We start from the raw sequence: 14,277 nt of genomic DNA on the forward strand, positions 1-14,277 counted from the left end.
CTGAAAATCATCATTAACATTCATAAATAACACAACAGAGAAGTGTGTTCATGAACATTTATTGACTGTCAGGATCCTTATTCAGGTCAACACACACGTGTCAGCATGAGGATTGAAGGTGTGAGTTTGCCGATGGTAGAACAGACTGTCCTGAAAATGCTCTCCTGTTCTCCTGTGGGTCACTCTGGGCTTCTTACTGGGAACACAGGCCTGATTGTTCAGTGTATTGTCAGGGCATTGTGTCTGTGAGCCTCCTCGCCATCGTTGGCTTGTTATGTTGGTGATGCAGGAATGTGAGTTATGTTCGGCTGAACGTCAGCTAAAAGTTAAAATGCAGAAATGTCCGCCTGCCTGCTCCACATCGCTGGGATGCTCCGCGCTGACATTTCTTTGTGCTGGTTGACTTTACTGAAGACTTGTTGTTGAGTCATGTGACCCGAGCCCTCGGCTTCTCTTTCCTGCTCTTCCTCCTCCAGACAAAAACTTTGAGGACGATGACTCGGTGGACGGCGGCCGCTCCTCGTCCTCGTCCAAAGGAGCCTCACTGTCCGGGAAGAAGACCGTGAGCATGGGTTCATTTCGACGTCCCGCCTCCGCCTCCAGCGCCAAGTCTGCAGGTCAGAGCCGACAGCACCGTCCGACGTGTCACTAACCGATCAGCACATCCAAAGATCAGGACAAAAACAAGACACACTGTTTGTTTACTGCCAGGTTTTAATGTGCACACAGAAATCTGTCCTCCAAAGAATCTGTGGGACCTTAAAATCTTTAAATAATCTACCTATTATCTATAGAAAGATTTGATACGTTGTCTCTCTGTAGGGAGGGATGGGTCTGGGTCTGCTGCTGGAGCGGTGGATGAGGAGGACTTCATTCAGGCCTTTGAGGATGTGCCCACAATGCAGGTACGGAGCCGCGTTCATTCCAGATTTTTAATATTATTTTATAATGTTGCCAAAATCACACCCGTCCTTTCTCCTCTCCTTCCACCAGATCTACTCTAACAGGGAGGTGGAGGAGGCCATGACGAAGATTCGAGACGTGCTGTCGGATGATAAGAAGGACTGGGAGCTCAGAGTGGCAGCTGTAAGACGTCCTGACCTCTCTGTCATCTCGTTTGAGCATCACTTCAAGTCTTTCCTGACCGTTTGTTTTCCTCTCCCTCCAGCTGAAGAGGGTTCGTTCGCTGCTCCTGGCCGGCGCAGCAGAGTTCGATGGATTCCTGCAGCAGCTGAGGCTCATGGAAGCTGCGTTCAAACTATCCGCCAAGGACCTCCGGTCTCAGGTGGTGAGAGAGGCCTGCATCACTCTGGGGTAAGACTTCAGACGTGCTGCAGTACGCTCACTCTTAATGCTTCACAGGGCTCGCAAACATTTCCTGCATGATAACACTAGCACTAATATTTCTCTGCTCTCCTGTCTCCAGTCACCTGTCGTCGGTGCTCGGCAGCCGCTTCGACCACGCGGCAGAGGCCACCATGCCGATCCTCCTCAACTTGGTCCCCAACAGTGCCAAAGTCATGGCCACCTCCGGCATGGCCGCCATCCGCCTCATCCTCAGAGTACGCGGCAGCTTTTCTCAGATGACGTCTGTGATACTGTGGAAGCATGAAGGCTCCTGCAGTCCTCACTGTGTAGCAGTGATGTAGTTCTGATGACCATGACGACAGACTGACTTTAAAAAGCTGTGGTTCATGATTTCATGTTTCCTCTGTTGTGGGAAATAAAAGCAGCTTCCTGTCCTGGTTGAACTGAATGTGTTCACGAGGCTCGCTGCACGCTGACTCTGAACTTCTCTCTGCATCGTTAGGAAAACTAAATGTTGTCTGAATGTTGTTCTGACGTTTTTGTTGTTCTTCTTGTGTTGCAGCACACACACTACCCTCGTCTCATCCCCATCATCACCAGCAACTGTGCCTCCAAATCTGTGGCTGTCAGAAGGTGACACTTTTCTGTCTTATCGTGTTTATGCATTTATGTTGTATGTCCCGTTTTTCTCATTTAAATATATATATGTATTTAATTTTCATTTTGTATTTATTTATTTATTCCATTTTTACTTTAGTTTTTATTCTATATTTTATTATCTTCTATTTTCTATTTTATTTATATATTTCTTGAACATTTATATTTATTTATTAATTTATTAATTTATTATTATTATTATTATTATTATTATTATTATTATTTATTTATTTATTTATTTATTTATTTATTTATTTATTTATTTATTTTTAACACATGGGTTTTAAAATTCAGGGAAAATTTAAATAAAAGTCGAAGATCTTGGATGGTTGTATTGTTTCATCCTCTGTGGTCAGATCTTTATGTTCTTCATGATCTCTATGTTCTTAATGATCTTCATGATCTCTTTGTTCTTAATGATCTTCATGATCTGTATGTTCTTAATGATCTTCATGATCTCTATGTTCTTAATGATCTGTATGATTTTTATGATTTTTCTGTTCCAGACGCTGCTTTGAGTTTTTGGACCTGCTGCTGCAGGAGTGGCAGACGAGTTCTCTGGAGAGGTGAGGACACAAACACACACAGTAACACACAGAAACATTATTAGCCGGGATATGCACATATTTGTAGAATCTGTATAAAACGGTGACAGCGGCTTGTGAATGGCTTAAAGTACTACACGCTGCCTCGTCTGGAAACGCGACACCGGCAGGGTCAAGGTCCATCTCAGCAGTTACCATGGCGATGCCAGGGGGGATCTCTGTCTGCCTCCAAAAAGCCTCATTGTGTTTCCGCCCGGCTGCTTCCTGCTGCCGCCAGGGAGAAACCCGAGCTGACCCCCCCGCACCAGGGGAACTCTCTGTTTCTCATCGATCAGTCAATCTGTGTGTGTGGGTGTGTGTGTGTGTGTGTGTGTGTGTGTGTGTGTGTGTGTGATACTGATTCTGATCCTGTACATCACCGAGTACAAATCAGACTCAGTTTTTCTTAAAAAACCTCTTTGGCTTTAAGAATTGGCAGAAATAAAGAATTAGATACGACTGTGTGTCAGAAAATCCATCTGTTTATTCTTTGATCATCCTCAGATGTCCCGCTGTTTGTTTTGGTTTGCACGAGCACAGATTGATATTTTTCAAAGTACAGAAATAATCCAGACATCTCCTTTCTGCCGTGCTTTAAACCTGCAGCTGGACACTTCATGCTAACCCTGAAACAGCCTCTAGTTCTCCAAACAAACCGCTGACACACACACTGATTAATGCAGCTGTAGAAGTCCACACAGCGGAGCAGATGGAAGGTCTCTGACTCATAGGAGTTCAAAGTTCAGTACCATCATGCTAATGCTAATGCGGCACAGATGGCAGAGATGGGAAAGGTCCTTAAGTGAACAAGTTAGTGCTCACATAACGTGATGAGTCTGGCTTTAATTACCTTGAACGAGCGTCCACCTTTGTTTGCTGACTCATAATTATCACTTTGATATTCGTGACATTTACAAAACTGAAACTGGAAATGAATATATATAAATATATTTAAATCAAATGTATCATTGATCCGTCAGGTAAATCAGCCTTTCAGTGATGAACCGCTCTCCTCTTTTTGTCCTCGTAGACATGGAACAGTTTTAATGGAGACTATAAAGAAGGGGATCCATGACGCAGACGCAGAGGCTCGCTCTGTGGCCAGGAAGTAAGTCACACCATCCATGTTACGCCTGACCCCGTGTGTTAGGAAGAGCCTCTGACATTATGAATCTCTCGGATGTAAACTCACATTAAACCTAATTAAGGTGTAAGATCGCCGTAGCGATGTCCTGATGCTTGTTTTCTGCTCCTCTGGCGTGTGTTGCAGGTGTTACTGGAGCTTCCACGGTCACTTCCGTCGCGAGGCAGAGCAGTTGTTCCAGGGCCTGGAGTCGTCCTATCAGAAAGCTCTGCAGGCTCACCTGAGGAGCGGAGACAGCCTGATGTCGCTGCCCGCCTCAGATCGCTCCTCCTCGTCCTCCCAGGAGAGCCTCAAGTGAGACACCCCGCCTGTCTGATCCATTTACTGACTGGGAAACATTAGAAGCACTGCAGTACACACAGTATCTGACTTAAACAGTCATGAGTGTCCAACTTCATGGACAGTAATATAAAGATATTTATCTTGTGTTTTTGTCTCCACAGTCGACCCGTCCCTGTAAAAAACACCTTTGCAAGCGGCACAGGAAGATGTAAGAACACGTCGCTTTGTTCTTCATCTGTGTGTATACCGTGTGTACATATGATGCATAGAAAAGTAGAAATGCTTTTAATGGATTTGTCGAATCACAGTGTGCATTGTGGCCTCGTGCAGTTGAAGTGCAGTTCTCTCTCCTCCAGCCAAAGCTGCCCACAGCAGGACGCCCGCTGCCGCTTCCTCTCCAGGCTCTCTGCAGCGTTCTCGTAGCGACGTGGACGTCAACGCGGCGGCCACAGCCACCGCCCGCACCAGAATGCCCGCCGTGCCCTCTGCTGCGTCAGCGGCGGCTTCGCCCTTCAGCTCAGCCTCGGCCCTTCCACCTGGATCCTACGCCTCACTGGGTAAGATGAAGACCACGTGTCGAAATCACGCAGGGCATTTAACCGAATCCAAACCAAATCTCCTTGTTGCTACAGTAGCTGTCAGAACTCTGTTAGATATTCAGAGCTCGGACACTCGCAGTCACTTCAATTTGCTGTATCCTAACTGTTCCCCCACCCGCTCACCTCTTTGTCAAGCATATCTAAGCCTAACCTCTTGACCCCTGACCCTTGTTGTGTCTCTCCCGGGCTCGCCCACCCGTCAGACGGCTCGTGTTCTGTTAATGCAGACGGTAAGCTGTGTGTGTTTCCATTAGTGGGCAGGGGAATGAAGCTCCATGCCTCCTCGTGTGTGTTTTACCCCCATCAGTACTGTAATGGTGGTCATCTGTAATGGAACTGTCTCTGCATGGACTGTCTCCGCATGGTGTACTCTAGCTTCTCTCCTAATAATCTTGGTTTAAGACGTAGAAACAAAGTGCAGGTGAGTGACAGTCTGGAGGAGCTGAAGGACGGCGCAGGAGAGAACACATAATCATAAAGTCTGAGTGACAGTGTCAGCAGTCATCTTTATTCTCAGTCAATCATGGCTCCACTAAAGGTGTCTGAGTGTTGTTGGACACTGGTGCATGTGGTCAACCTGAAATATCTGTATGTATTGTGTTTGTATTTCTATATTAGTCAAAGTACGACTGCACGATACACATCCATCTAGTCTGTCTGTGTGTGCACAACATATATGATTCACTTTAAATCTTGTCATTAAGATGCACAGGGAGTTTTCATCATGCAATAAGAGAGATAAAACCTGACAAGCTGATTACAGTCATGGAACGAACAGAAGTGAAGGGCATTGTTTTATTATTTTACTATTTTAATCTCCTTTTTCTGCTGTAAACATCCTGAAATGTGGCTTCGCTGAACAACATCGAGCTAAACAGAAAAAACTTCACAAGAGTTTTAAATCCTCTTTAGAGTTCTGACGTCTGGAGAAAAAGACAAACCTGACAGAGAAAACAGGAGAGCTGCAGTCGGCTGTAAAGATGACATCGTGTATCCGTTCTAGTCGTTGATGATGGTTGTTGGACAACAAACAGCTCGTCTTTACCTGAATCATGTCATCTACACCTTCCAAACCATCAGAACCTCAAACCCTCACTGGGTGTTTCCAAGGCGTTTGCATCATGATGTTAACTAAATGAATTCAACATCTTTGTTTCCTGGATGGATTTCCTCTGTCTCATGTTGATGTTTTTTTTCTGGAGGATTAGGTGACCTGTGTCTTTCATCTCTCGCTGTTTCATATCTCCTGTCACGTTTCCTTCTTTATAATCTGTTTCTGCATGACAGACGTGTAGAAGGTGTTTTACTGTTGCTGTGAGTAGAAAGACGTTCTCTTTATTCCTCACTCTCATTCTGTCCGTCTCTGTGTCTCCTGCCTCTCCAGGTCGAGTACGAACCAGGAGGACGAGTTCAGGAAACAGTCCGTCTGTGACTGACAGCCGGGGAAGAAGCCGAGGGAAAGTCGTCTCTCAGTCTCAACGTGAGAAACTTCTGCTTGGATTTGAAATCTGACAAACCAAATAAAGATTTCATTCTTAGAATGATGAAACTCACTAAAACACTTCCCTCTGTGCGTTTCAGCCGGCAGCAGGTCAGGCTCTCCTGGCCGACTCCTGAGCTCCACCTACGGCAGGATCCCGAGGCCGGCTATGGGCACTGCTGCTGCTGCAGCCACAACCAACAGCGCCTCCACCGGTGTGACTGACAAGAACCGACCTCGTGGTCACCGCAGCCAGGGCTGCAGCCGAGAGACCAGCCCCACCAGATCAGGCACGGGTAAGGACGGCGTTCAACTTCAGCTTCAGCTGAAATGATTGAAGTCGATTCATTTGAACCAGCCGGTGTTGAAAGAATTTCAGTTTGAGAAGTTCAGGTGGAAACAGAATGACTGAAAGTTAAATCCAGGCACTAAAAGGAGTTGGAAGCAACAGGTCAAATATGAAAACAAAGAGCAGTGTTCCTTCTCCTCGTACTAATACTGAACCTGCAGCCTTCCTCAGTCTGATTCTCCCTTCTCTCCTGCCTGACTAACCATCTCTGCAGAGCTTCAGGTGTGTGTGTGAGAGTGTGAGTGTGTGTGTGTGTGTGAGTGAGTGTCCGGCTGAATGTGCTACAAGTTAAACTCTCCCCCTGCGCTGCTGTCTGTCTGTCTGTCTGTCTGTCTGTCTCTCTGTCTCTCTGCCTGCCACGCTCCTCTAGCCCGCAGTCGAATCCCCCGACCAAGCATGAGTCAGGGCTGCAGCCGCGAAACCAGTCGCGAGAGCAGCCGCGACACCAGCCCCGCCAGGGGTTTCTCCCCCCTGGGTGAGTATGGTACCCAAGAATCACCTGAAATCACATTTAGTCCTGTAAAGTTTGGGAGTGCACAGAATGGAGTGTCAGTACAGAGTCGTGTTAGATTTCTGTCTGCCTGACACTGACAGGAAAATCTTTAGGAGCAGCAGTCCTTACTTCCCTCTTACCCTGCACTTCTGTCTGCACAGATCACTGTTTCTCCTTCCTGTTTCTGTGCATGCTCTGTATTTAAATGTCTCTCTTCTGTTGCACTAATCTTCTAACTCAGTAAGTCTGTATAAAGCTGAGACAGAAAATACTTTTGTTGGTTCATCAGTCAACGTATGTGTGTTATCTGCTCGTCTCTTCTGACTCTACGTCCTCCTCCAGCTACTCGTCGACACTCCCGCTCTACCAGTGCCCTGTCCTCTGCAGAGTGCTACTCAGGTGACCAGAGAGGTCTTCTCAGGGAGCAGGTTCACTCAGTTAGCCAGATGAAATAACAGCATTCAACAGATTTCCCTCAAACGTTTGTGTTTCTGCATCACGGACGATCCTGCTGGATTTATATCATCATGTTTTGTATTCAGTTTCCTGGCTGACTGAGTGATCGTGCTCAGTGAAGCCTCTCCCTGCATGGCCCGTCAGTCTCTAGTGGACAGAGTGGGAAATAATCAGCAGCTAAACCAGCCTGTTGGTATTTTCCTGCTCTGGTTCACATAAAAAGAATCATTCAGCCACAGGGAGCGATGCTAAACTTGTCAGAGGTTATACATTCATTTTGTTTCTTTGAGTTTTGCAGCTTTGTGATCATTTTATGCTCTGTGATGGGCTTGTGTTATTTTTGATGAAACAAACTTTGATTGTTGTTGTTTTGCATTTTGTATTTATGGTGTTGACGCTGCACTCTGCTTCTCATGATCATGAACATGCTGCAGCTCTCTGCTAATGTAGTCTGACTCTTTATTTATTATTTTGAATCGGCAAACTGCACGTCACTCCTGCACAGTGAATTTTAATTTATTTCCACCACATGCTGATGTGAGTTTGGTCTCTCTTCTCTTCCAGACCGGCTGTCCCATCAGGCTCGTATCTCGGCCTCTGTCAACGCCATGAGAATCCTCAACACCGGCACCGATGTCGAGGCTGCCGTCGCCGACGCTCTGGTAAGAAAGGAAGTGGAAAGGACTCATGTTGTCGTTTTGTTGATAAAAAAATCAAATGAAGGATTTGTTGATGTTGTTGGAGCTCGTGCAGTCCTGCAGTAATCCCCTCTGTCCTCTTTCTTCCTGGACTTTGTATATTTCAGCTCTTAGGAGACTCGAGGAGTAAGGTACAAAGAAATCTCATCTGACACAGTCGAGCCATCCTGTCACTGCATGCAGAGCATGAGCATTAAGCGTGTTTACACTGTAAACATGAAGGACAGAAGACACTAGCTGCTGCAGTCTGTCTCATCGGGACAGCTGCTGTGTTTCCTTCCATGACTCCCTCTGTCACAGGCTGTCATGTGACAGTTTCTCATTTGTCTCATCAAGGCAGCATGTTGAGCTGAAGTGACCTCCTCCATCTCTCCTCACATCATCAGAAACCTGCATGACTCCGACTGTAGCTGCATGCTAGATCTTTACGTCTGAAGACCGTAGAGACAGAAAACAGTGATGTCACGCCTCAGTCCTGTCTGTAAACTCTGTCCTCTCTTCTGTCTCAGCGGAGGCCAGTGAGGCGGCGCTTCGAGTCTCCGGGAATGTATTCCGACGACGACGCCAACAGCGACGCCTCCAGCGCCTGCTCTGAGCGCTCGTACAGCTCACGTAACGGCGGCATGGCGCCCCACTACCTGCGTCAGACGGAGGACGTGGCCGAAGTGCTGAACCACTGCGCCAGCGCCAACTGGTCTGAGAGGAAGGAGGGGCTGCTGGGACTGCAGAACCTGTTCAAGAGCCAGAGGATGCTCAGGTGGGGGGAGAAGTGACAGATCTAAAGTTTGATTCCACCTCCAGATTTCATGAATGACTTGACCTGATAAATCTGCTGCATGTTTCCTCTGACAGTCGTGTGGAGCTGAAGAGGCTTTGTGAGATCTTCACCAGGATGTTTGCAGACCCTCACAGCAAGGTGAGAGTCAGCTGAGCGGCTGTGACACACAGCAGCATGTTTGTCTTGAACGTATCCTCTGTGTGCAGCGTCACGGAGCAGAAAAACAGCTGCAGCTCCTGGGGGGCGTAAACATCTGGATTAATGCAGCTGCTGCTCAAATTCACCACGTGTCCGAACTAACCGCAGGACAAACTAACAGAGTGTTCTTTTGTTGCATGCCTCCTCGCTGCTCGCTGTGGACTCTAACAAACACCAGAGAGTAAGTGTTTACTCACTGTACTCACCACACTCTGTCCTGTCACACGTCAGCAGCACAAACGAACACGAGGAAGGATGTGACTTTGTTCTTTGTATTTCCTCTCTCCCTCCTTCTTTCCTCTCCTTCACCCCTTGTCTCCTCTCTCAGGTCTTCAGCATGTTCCTGGAGACTCTGGTGGACTTCATCACGCTGCACAGGGACGACCTGCAGGACTGGCTCTTCGTCCTGCTCACTCAGCTGCTGAAGAAGATGGGGGCCGACCTGCTGGGCTCCGTCCAGGCCAAAGTCCAGAAGGCACTGGACATCACCAGGTGGGCCACTGAGTCTATGATCCACCTATTAATGCAGAGGAAGAGGAAAGTGTTGACTCTGTTTCTCCCTGCAGAGAGTCCTTCCCGTACGAGCAGCAGTTCAACATCCTGATGCGTTTCATCGTGGATCAGACGCAGACGCCCAACCTGAAGGTGAAGGTGGCCATCCTGCGCTACATCGAGGCGCTGGCCCGACAGATGGACCCGGCTGACTTCGTCAACTCCAGCGAGACGCGCCTCGCCGTCTCGCGCATCATCACCTGGACCACCGAGCCCAAGAGCTCCGACGTCCGCAAGGTAGGAGGGTGAGGCGGTGTGGAGTTTGAGAGCCACCTCCATCTTCCCTCAGAACACCGCTCTCTTCACGCCCTTTAAATGTCATCGTAGTTTTTAGTTCTCTGTTTCATTTTTTGTCGTTTTTTTTGTCCAATCGTCATTTGTCGTCCACCACACCCCCAGACCCTTCATAACTGGGCAGGGGAGGATTTCTCAGGCCGACCCAGCACCGTGGCTTCTCTGCCTGGAGAAGGCAACCTGGAGGAGAGGTGCAAGCAGGTAGAACCTCCATCAAACAGCATGAGCAGAGTGTATAACCTCCTCTAACCCAGCCTGAGAAACAGCCGCACTGCAGACAACCTGACAGTGAAGGCTTTTTAACACTAACTGCTCTCAGATCAAAGTTCAGGCTCGTGTTCTGGTTCTGGTTCATGCACGGTGAACCTACATGGCTGTAAAATCAGGAAGACGGACAAAAGCTGACTGGCTGTCCTCGTGGCAAGTTGGAAGTGAATGTACAGTTTGTGCATGAGTCGCTGAGCGCTGCAGTTTAACACTGAACTAAACATCATTCATCTGGAAACATTTGAATTATCTATTATAACTTCTTCTTTTGAATGGACGTGCTGCTTGTTCACGAATACGCCTCTAACCCGTCATCATTTAGATTCTCCTTCATTTTCAGAGTTTAGAGACGTTTTTTAAAGACGTTGTTTTCTTCAGTCCTCTGACAGTAACGTGAATGTTTTTGGGTCGTGGACAAAACAAGACGTAAGACTTGAGTGTTTAACACGTCACCCCCTTTTCTTACTCGAGAAGCATGGCGGGCATGTGATGAAACCTTTGAGAAACATCCACAGAAGCAGCTGCTGTGATGAAGGACACGTTAAAGATGTAACGCTAAAATATTTCCTCAAACAGCAGAGATCGAGTTCAAGTTCATCAAAGTGTGTGTGTGTGTGTGTGTGTGTGTGTGTGTGTGTGTGTGTAGGCGGCTCAGGTGGTGTTAATCGCCCTCTTCGAGCTCAACACTCCAGAGTTCACCATGCTGCTGGGCGCGCTGCCCAAAACCTTCCAGGACGGAACCACCAAGCTGCTGCACAACCACCTGAGGAACGCCAGCGCTGGCATCTGCATGGTAACACACACACAGGAAGGGAAATGAGTGTGGAGAAAATCAAGGCTGTGAATTGTTTTCAAAACAGACTTGAAAGTGCTTGAATTTATATATTTTGTGCAAGAATATTGATCTTTTTTTTACTTGAGGTGAGTAAACACATCAAACTATGTCGTATTGGGACCTTGAACTTGCGAGAACTGGGCCTGGAAAATCCTTGAATTTGATGTTTAAGAAGCTGTGGGTGCCCTGATGCGTTCTGTCTCATCTTGTGTGTTCTGTCCATTTCCAGGCGTCTCCCAGTAACTCGGCAGGTCGGACGCTTCCACGGCAGCCCGGCAGCCGCAGCAGCCCGCTCACCTCACCCACCAACTGCTCCCACGGGGGGCTTTCTCCCAGGTAACACCTGCACCTCCAAACCACAGTGTGATTTTATCCCAACTCATCCCGTCACAATCACGGCCCACACCCGTCAGAAATGTAGAAAATGAAACGTGGAGCTGATCACAGTGAGGTTTCTCATTTTTAATCTAACACTGACTGACGGTGCTTCTCCTTATTTCTCACGTTACTCACATCTCTATCTTCTCTCTGGGCTGCTCTCCTCCTCCCTCCGTCTTCTCCCTCCCCTCCTCTTCCTCCCCGGCCGGTTGCAGTCGGCTGTGGGGTTGGAGCGCAGACGGGCTCTCCAAGTTCCCTCCTCCATCCTTCCCCTCCCCTCTTTCTCCATCCGCTGCCCACTCCTCGCTCAAGGCAGTGCGGCGAGCTTACTCACCCAGGTAACCCCACCCCTCTTTTCCTCCTCCTTCCCCTCCTCCTCTTCCTCCTCCTCCTCCTCTTCCTCCTCCCTGTTCTGGGGTTTCACAGTAGATTACAGACCACAGTTCATTGTTAACAACATAAAAGAGGTTGAAGCTGATTCTGTCTGTGAAACTTCCAAAAACTCACCAACAGTCTCGTCTGTGGTCACTTCTGCTCGGCTCCATCTGCTCAGATTGTCCGTCACTGTTGGTCCGTTTGGTTTCTGTTCTGAGCTGAACACGTGACATGAATGTCTCTGTGTTTGTCTCCACCTGCGTCACTTTGTCAACATGCACGGCTATGCACGTGCACTGTACTGTAACACATGGTGGTGCACAGAGGATGTGTTGTAATGTGTGTGTTGAATGAGTAGAAAGTGTCAAGATCAGTTTGGTCCTCGATCAAAACTCGGCAGTGATGATCCAGGACCTTCTATCTGAAGTAGTCTTGGATCACCACGTAAAGCGTCTGATGTTCTGTAGGCCGGCCTTGTACAAACATCCTGGACAGAAGGTGTTCTGAAAGATCCTTCAGGGAGCAGCAGAGTATTCTCCTGACTGAACCACTGTTCTCCTTCTCCCTCGCTGCAGCATGCTGGAGTACGACAGTGAAAACCTGAACTCAGAGGAGATCTACAGCTCTCTCCGGGGCGTCACTGAAGCCATCCAGAACTTCAGCTTCCGCAGCCAAGAAGACCTGATGGAGCCGCTGAGGCGAGACAGCAAGAGGGACGGCATGGTGAGGAGGAAGACGAGCTTTAGTTTGTGCACTCAGAACAGCTGTAAGATGTCTGTAACGTTTGTCTGAGTCTGAAGGCGCAGAACCTAAAACACTCGAACGCAACAAAGAAATGTAACTCGTGATGATGATGTTGATGCTTTGATTCTTCAGTCTGGAGTCGGAGCGTCCTCAGATGGTGACGTGGTGGGCGGAGGACGCACAGCTCTGGACAACAAGACGTCGCTGCTGAACACGCCTTCGCCACGTTCCTTCGCCGGCCCGCGCTTCCGTGACTACAACCCGTACAACTACACCGACAGCATCAGCACGCTGGACAAAGCTGCTCTGAAGGAGGCGCTGTACGAGGACGCCGTGGAGCAGCTGAGAGACGGTGAGAGTAGATCCACAACGAAACAAACAGCTGAGAGAACCACGATCTTCATGATGTGATCTGATTTTCTTTGTCATGTTTTCTTTGCAGGCTGTCGACAAGAATATGTGGAGAACAAGATCATGAACCCCAAAAGCTTCCCAGGTAAAGACAGCAACATTCGTCTCCTCTTGTCCCGTAGACGGAGTAAAGCAAACGTTGGAAAGATAAAGACGAGAATCCGTCACGTACACGGTGACAGTCAGGACGACTCACAAAGTGCATCAAAAGATAAACAAGTGAAGTTATGGAGCTCAGCTAATTGATGACTTCATGTCTGTTTATCTTCTGCTTGATTTAAACGTGAGCTTCAGACTTTCCCACCGTCACACACACTCACACACTCACACACTGGTTAAGTTATGACCAAACTAACAGCGTTCATTAAGTCTGTGCCTGACTCTGACGTGGAACATGTCAAGGTTTTAAATTTATGTTGTTGATGTTTCTCCTCCTGCAGCGGCCCCCGCAGAGCAGCTGGAGCTGGTCGGGGGGCTCCTGAAGGAGCTCTCACAGGGCCAGGCAGGGGAGCGGGGCCCCGAGGAGAGACGGGGAACCCTGCTGGAGCTTCTGAAGGTGGCCCGAGAAGACAGCCTGGTGGTGTGGGAGGAACACTTCAAGACCATGTTGCTGCTGCTGCTCGAGACGCTGGGAGACAAAGACGTAAGGAAATCTCTGTGTCCTCCTCCGTCACCGTCATGTTTGTAGAGAACCGTCTCAAAGTTTTGAACCGGCTCCTCTCTCTCTCAGCACACGATCCGGGCGCTGGCCCTGCGAGTCCTGAAGGAGATCCTGAGGAACCAGCCGGCCCGCTTCAAGAACTACGCAGAGCTTACCATCATGAAGACGCTGGAGGCTCACAAAGACTCGCACAAGGAGGTGAGCATCGCTTCAGGCCAGACTCACAGTTTGTCTTTTCAATCTGACCCCGCATCACGCTCTCTCCTCTCTTTGGTCGCTGCAGGTGGTGCGTGCGGCGGAGGAGGCGGCCTCCACGCTGGCAGGCTCCATCCACCCGGAGCAGTGCATCAAGGTCCTCTGTCCCATCGTGCAGACGGCAGACTACCCCATCAACCTGGCCGCCATCAAGATGCAGACGAGGGCCATCGAACGCATCTCCAAGGAGCCGCTCCACCAGCTGCTGTCTGACATCACACCTGGGCTCCTGCAGGTGAGACACTTTGTGCTGTCGTGTTATGAGGCTTTCAGGAGGTCCACCACTGTGCTGCAGTGTTTCACTCAGCGCCGTCTGTTGCAGGGCTACGACAACACTGAGAGCAGCGTGCGGAAGGCCAGCGTCTTCTGCCTGGTGGCCATCTACTCTGTGATCGGAGAGGAGCTGAAGCCTCACCTGGCTCAGCTGACCGGCAGCAAGGTACACTCATTTCCTGTCTGAGCTGTCGACAGTTTGAATC

The 14,277-nt window shown here is 48.7% G+C and overlaps 1 protein-coding gene across 15 annotated transcripts in view; it reads left to right on the forward strand.

Moving 5' to 3' along the window:
- Nucleotides 1-14,277, forward strand: part of LOC104931308 (CLIP-associating protein 1-B-like) — a 31,642-nt gene that overhangs the window by 14,430 nt on the left and 2,935 nt on the right. For 4 of the 15 annotated variants that reach the window (XM_027291387.1, XM_027291397.1, XM_027291401.1 and 1 more), the window contains 32 exons: nucleotides 477-617; nucleotides 823-905; nucleotides 994-1,086; nucleotides 1,169-1,314; nucleotides 1,427-1,562; nucleotides 1,871-1,941; nucleotides 2,472-2,531; nucleotides 3,580-3,657; nucleotides 3,820-3,987; nucleotides 4,137-4,183; nucleotides 4,332-4,532; nucleotides 5,959-6,054; nucleotides 6,156-6,350; nucleotides 6,774-6,878; nucleotides 7,239-7,295; nucleotides 7,917-8,014; nucleotides 8,158-8,181; nucleotides 8,560-8,807; nucleotides 8,903-8,966; nucleotides 9,355-9,518; nucleotides 9,593-9,815; nucleotides 9,978-10,073; nucleotides 10,786-10,932; nucleotides 11,204-11,310; nucleotides 11,568-11,690; nucleotides 12,303-12,450; nucleotides 12,604-12,823; nucleotides 12,914-12,967; nucleotides 13,323-13,525; nucleotides 13,613-13,741; nucleotides 13,827-14,033; nucleotides 14,121-14,237. In XM_027291387.1, coding sequence (XP_027147188.1) covers nucleotides 477-617; nucleotides 823-905; nucleotides 994-1,086; nucleotides 1,169-1,314; nucleotides 1,427-1,562; nucleotides 1,871-1,941; nucleotides 2,472-2,531; nucleotides 3,580-3,657; nucleotides 3,820-3,987; nucleotides 4,137-4,183; nucleotides 4,332-4,532; nucleotides 5,959-6,054; nucleotides 6,156-6,350; nucleotides 6,774-6,878; nucleotides 7,239-7,295; nucleotides 7,917-8,014; nucleotides 8,158-8,181; nucleotides 8,560-8,807; nucleotides 8,903-8,966; nucleotides 9,355-9,518; nucleotides 9,593-9,815; nucleotides 9,978-10,073; nucleotides 10,786-10,932; nucleotides 11,204-11,310; nucleotides 11,568-11,690; nucleotides 12,303-12,450; nucleotides 12,604-12,823; nucleotides 12,914-12,967; nucleotides 13,323-13,525; nucleotides 13,613-13,741; nucleotides 13,827-14,033; nucleotides 14,121-14,237 — 4,049 coding nt within the window. The remainder of the gene's footprint in view (nucleotides 1-476; nucleotides 618-822; nucleotides 906-993; nucleotides 1,087-1,168; nucleotides 1,315-1,426; nucleotides 1,563-1,870; nucleotides 1,942-2,471; nucleotides 2,532-3,579; nucleotides 3,658-3,819; nucleotides 3,988-4,136; nucleotides 4,184-4,331; nucleotides 4,533-5,958; nucleotides 6,055-6,155; nucleotides 6,351-6,773; nucleotides 6,879-7,238; nucleotides 7,296-7,916; nucleotides 8,015-8,157; nucleotides 8,182-8,559; nucleotides 8,808-8,902; nucleotides 8,967-9,354; nucleotides 9,519-9,592; nucleotides 9,816-9,977; nucleotides 10,074-10,785; nucleotides 10,933-11,203; nucleotides 11,311-11,567; nucleotides 11,691-12,302; nucleotides 12,451-12,603; nucleotides 12,824-12,913; nucleotides 12,968-13,322; nucleotides 13,526-13,612; nucleotides 13,742-13,826; nucleotides 14,034-14,120; nucleotides 14,238-14,277) is intronic. The other 11 variants (XM_027291388.1, XM_027291389.1, XM_027291392.1 and 8 more) reach the window with 11 other exon arrangements.

This window comes from Larimichthys crocea, chromosome XIX (genome assembly GCF_000972845.2).
Source record: "Larimichthys crocea isolate SSNF chromosome XIX, L_crocea_2.0, whole genome shotgun sequence".
In the NCBI taxonomy this organism is placed as follows: domain Eukaryota; kingdom Metazoa; phylum Chordata; class Actinopteri; family Sciaenidae; genus Larimichthys; species Larimichthys crocea.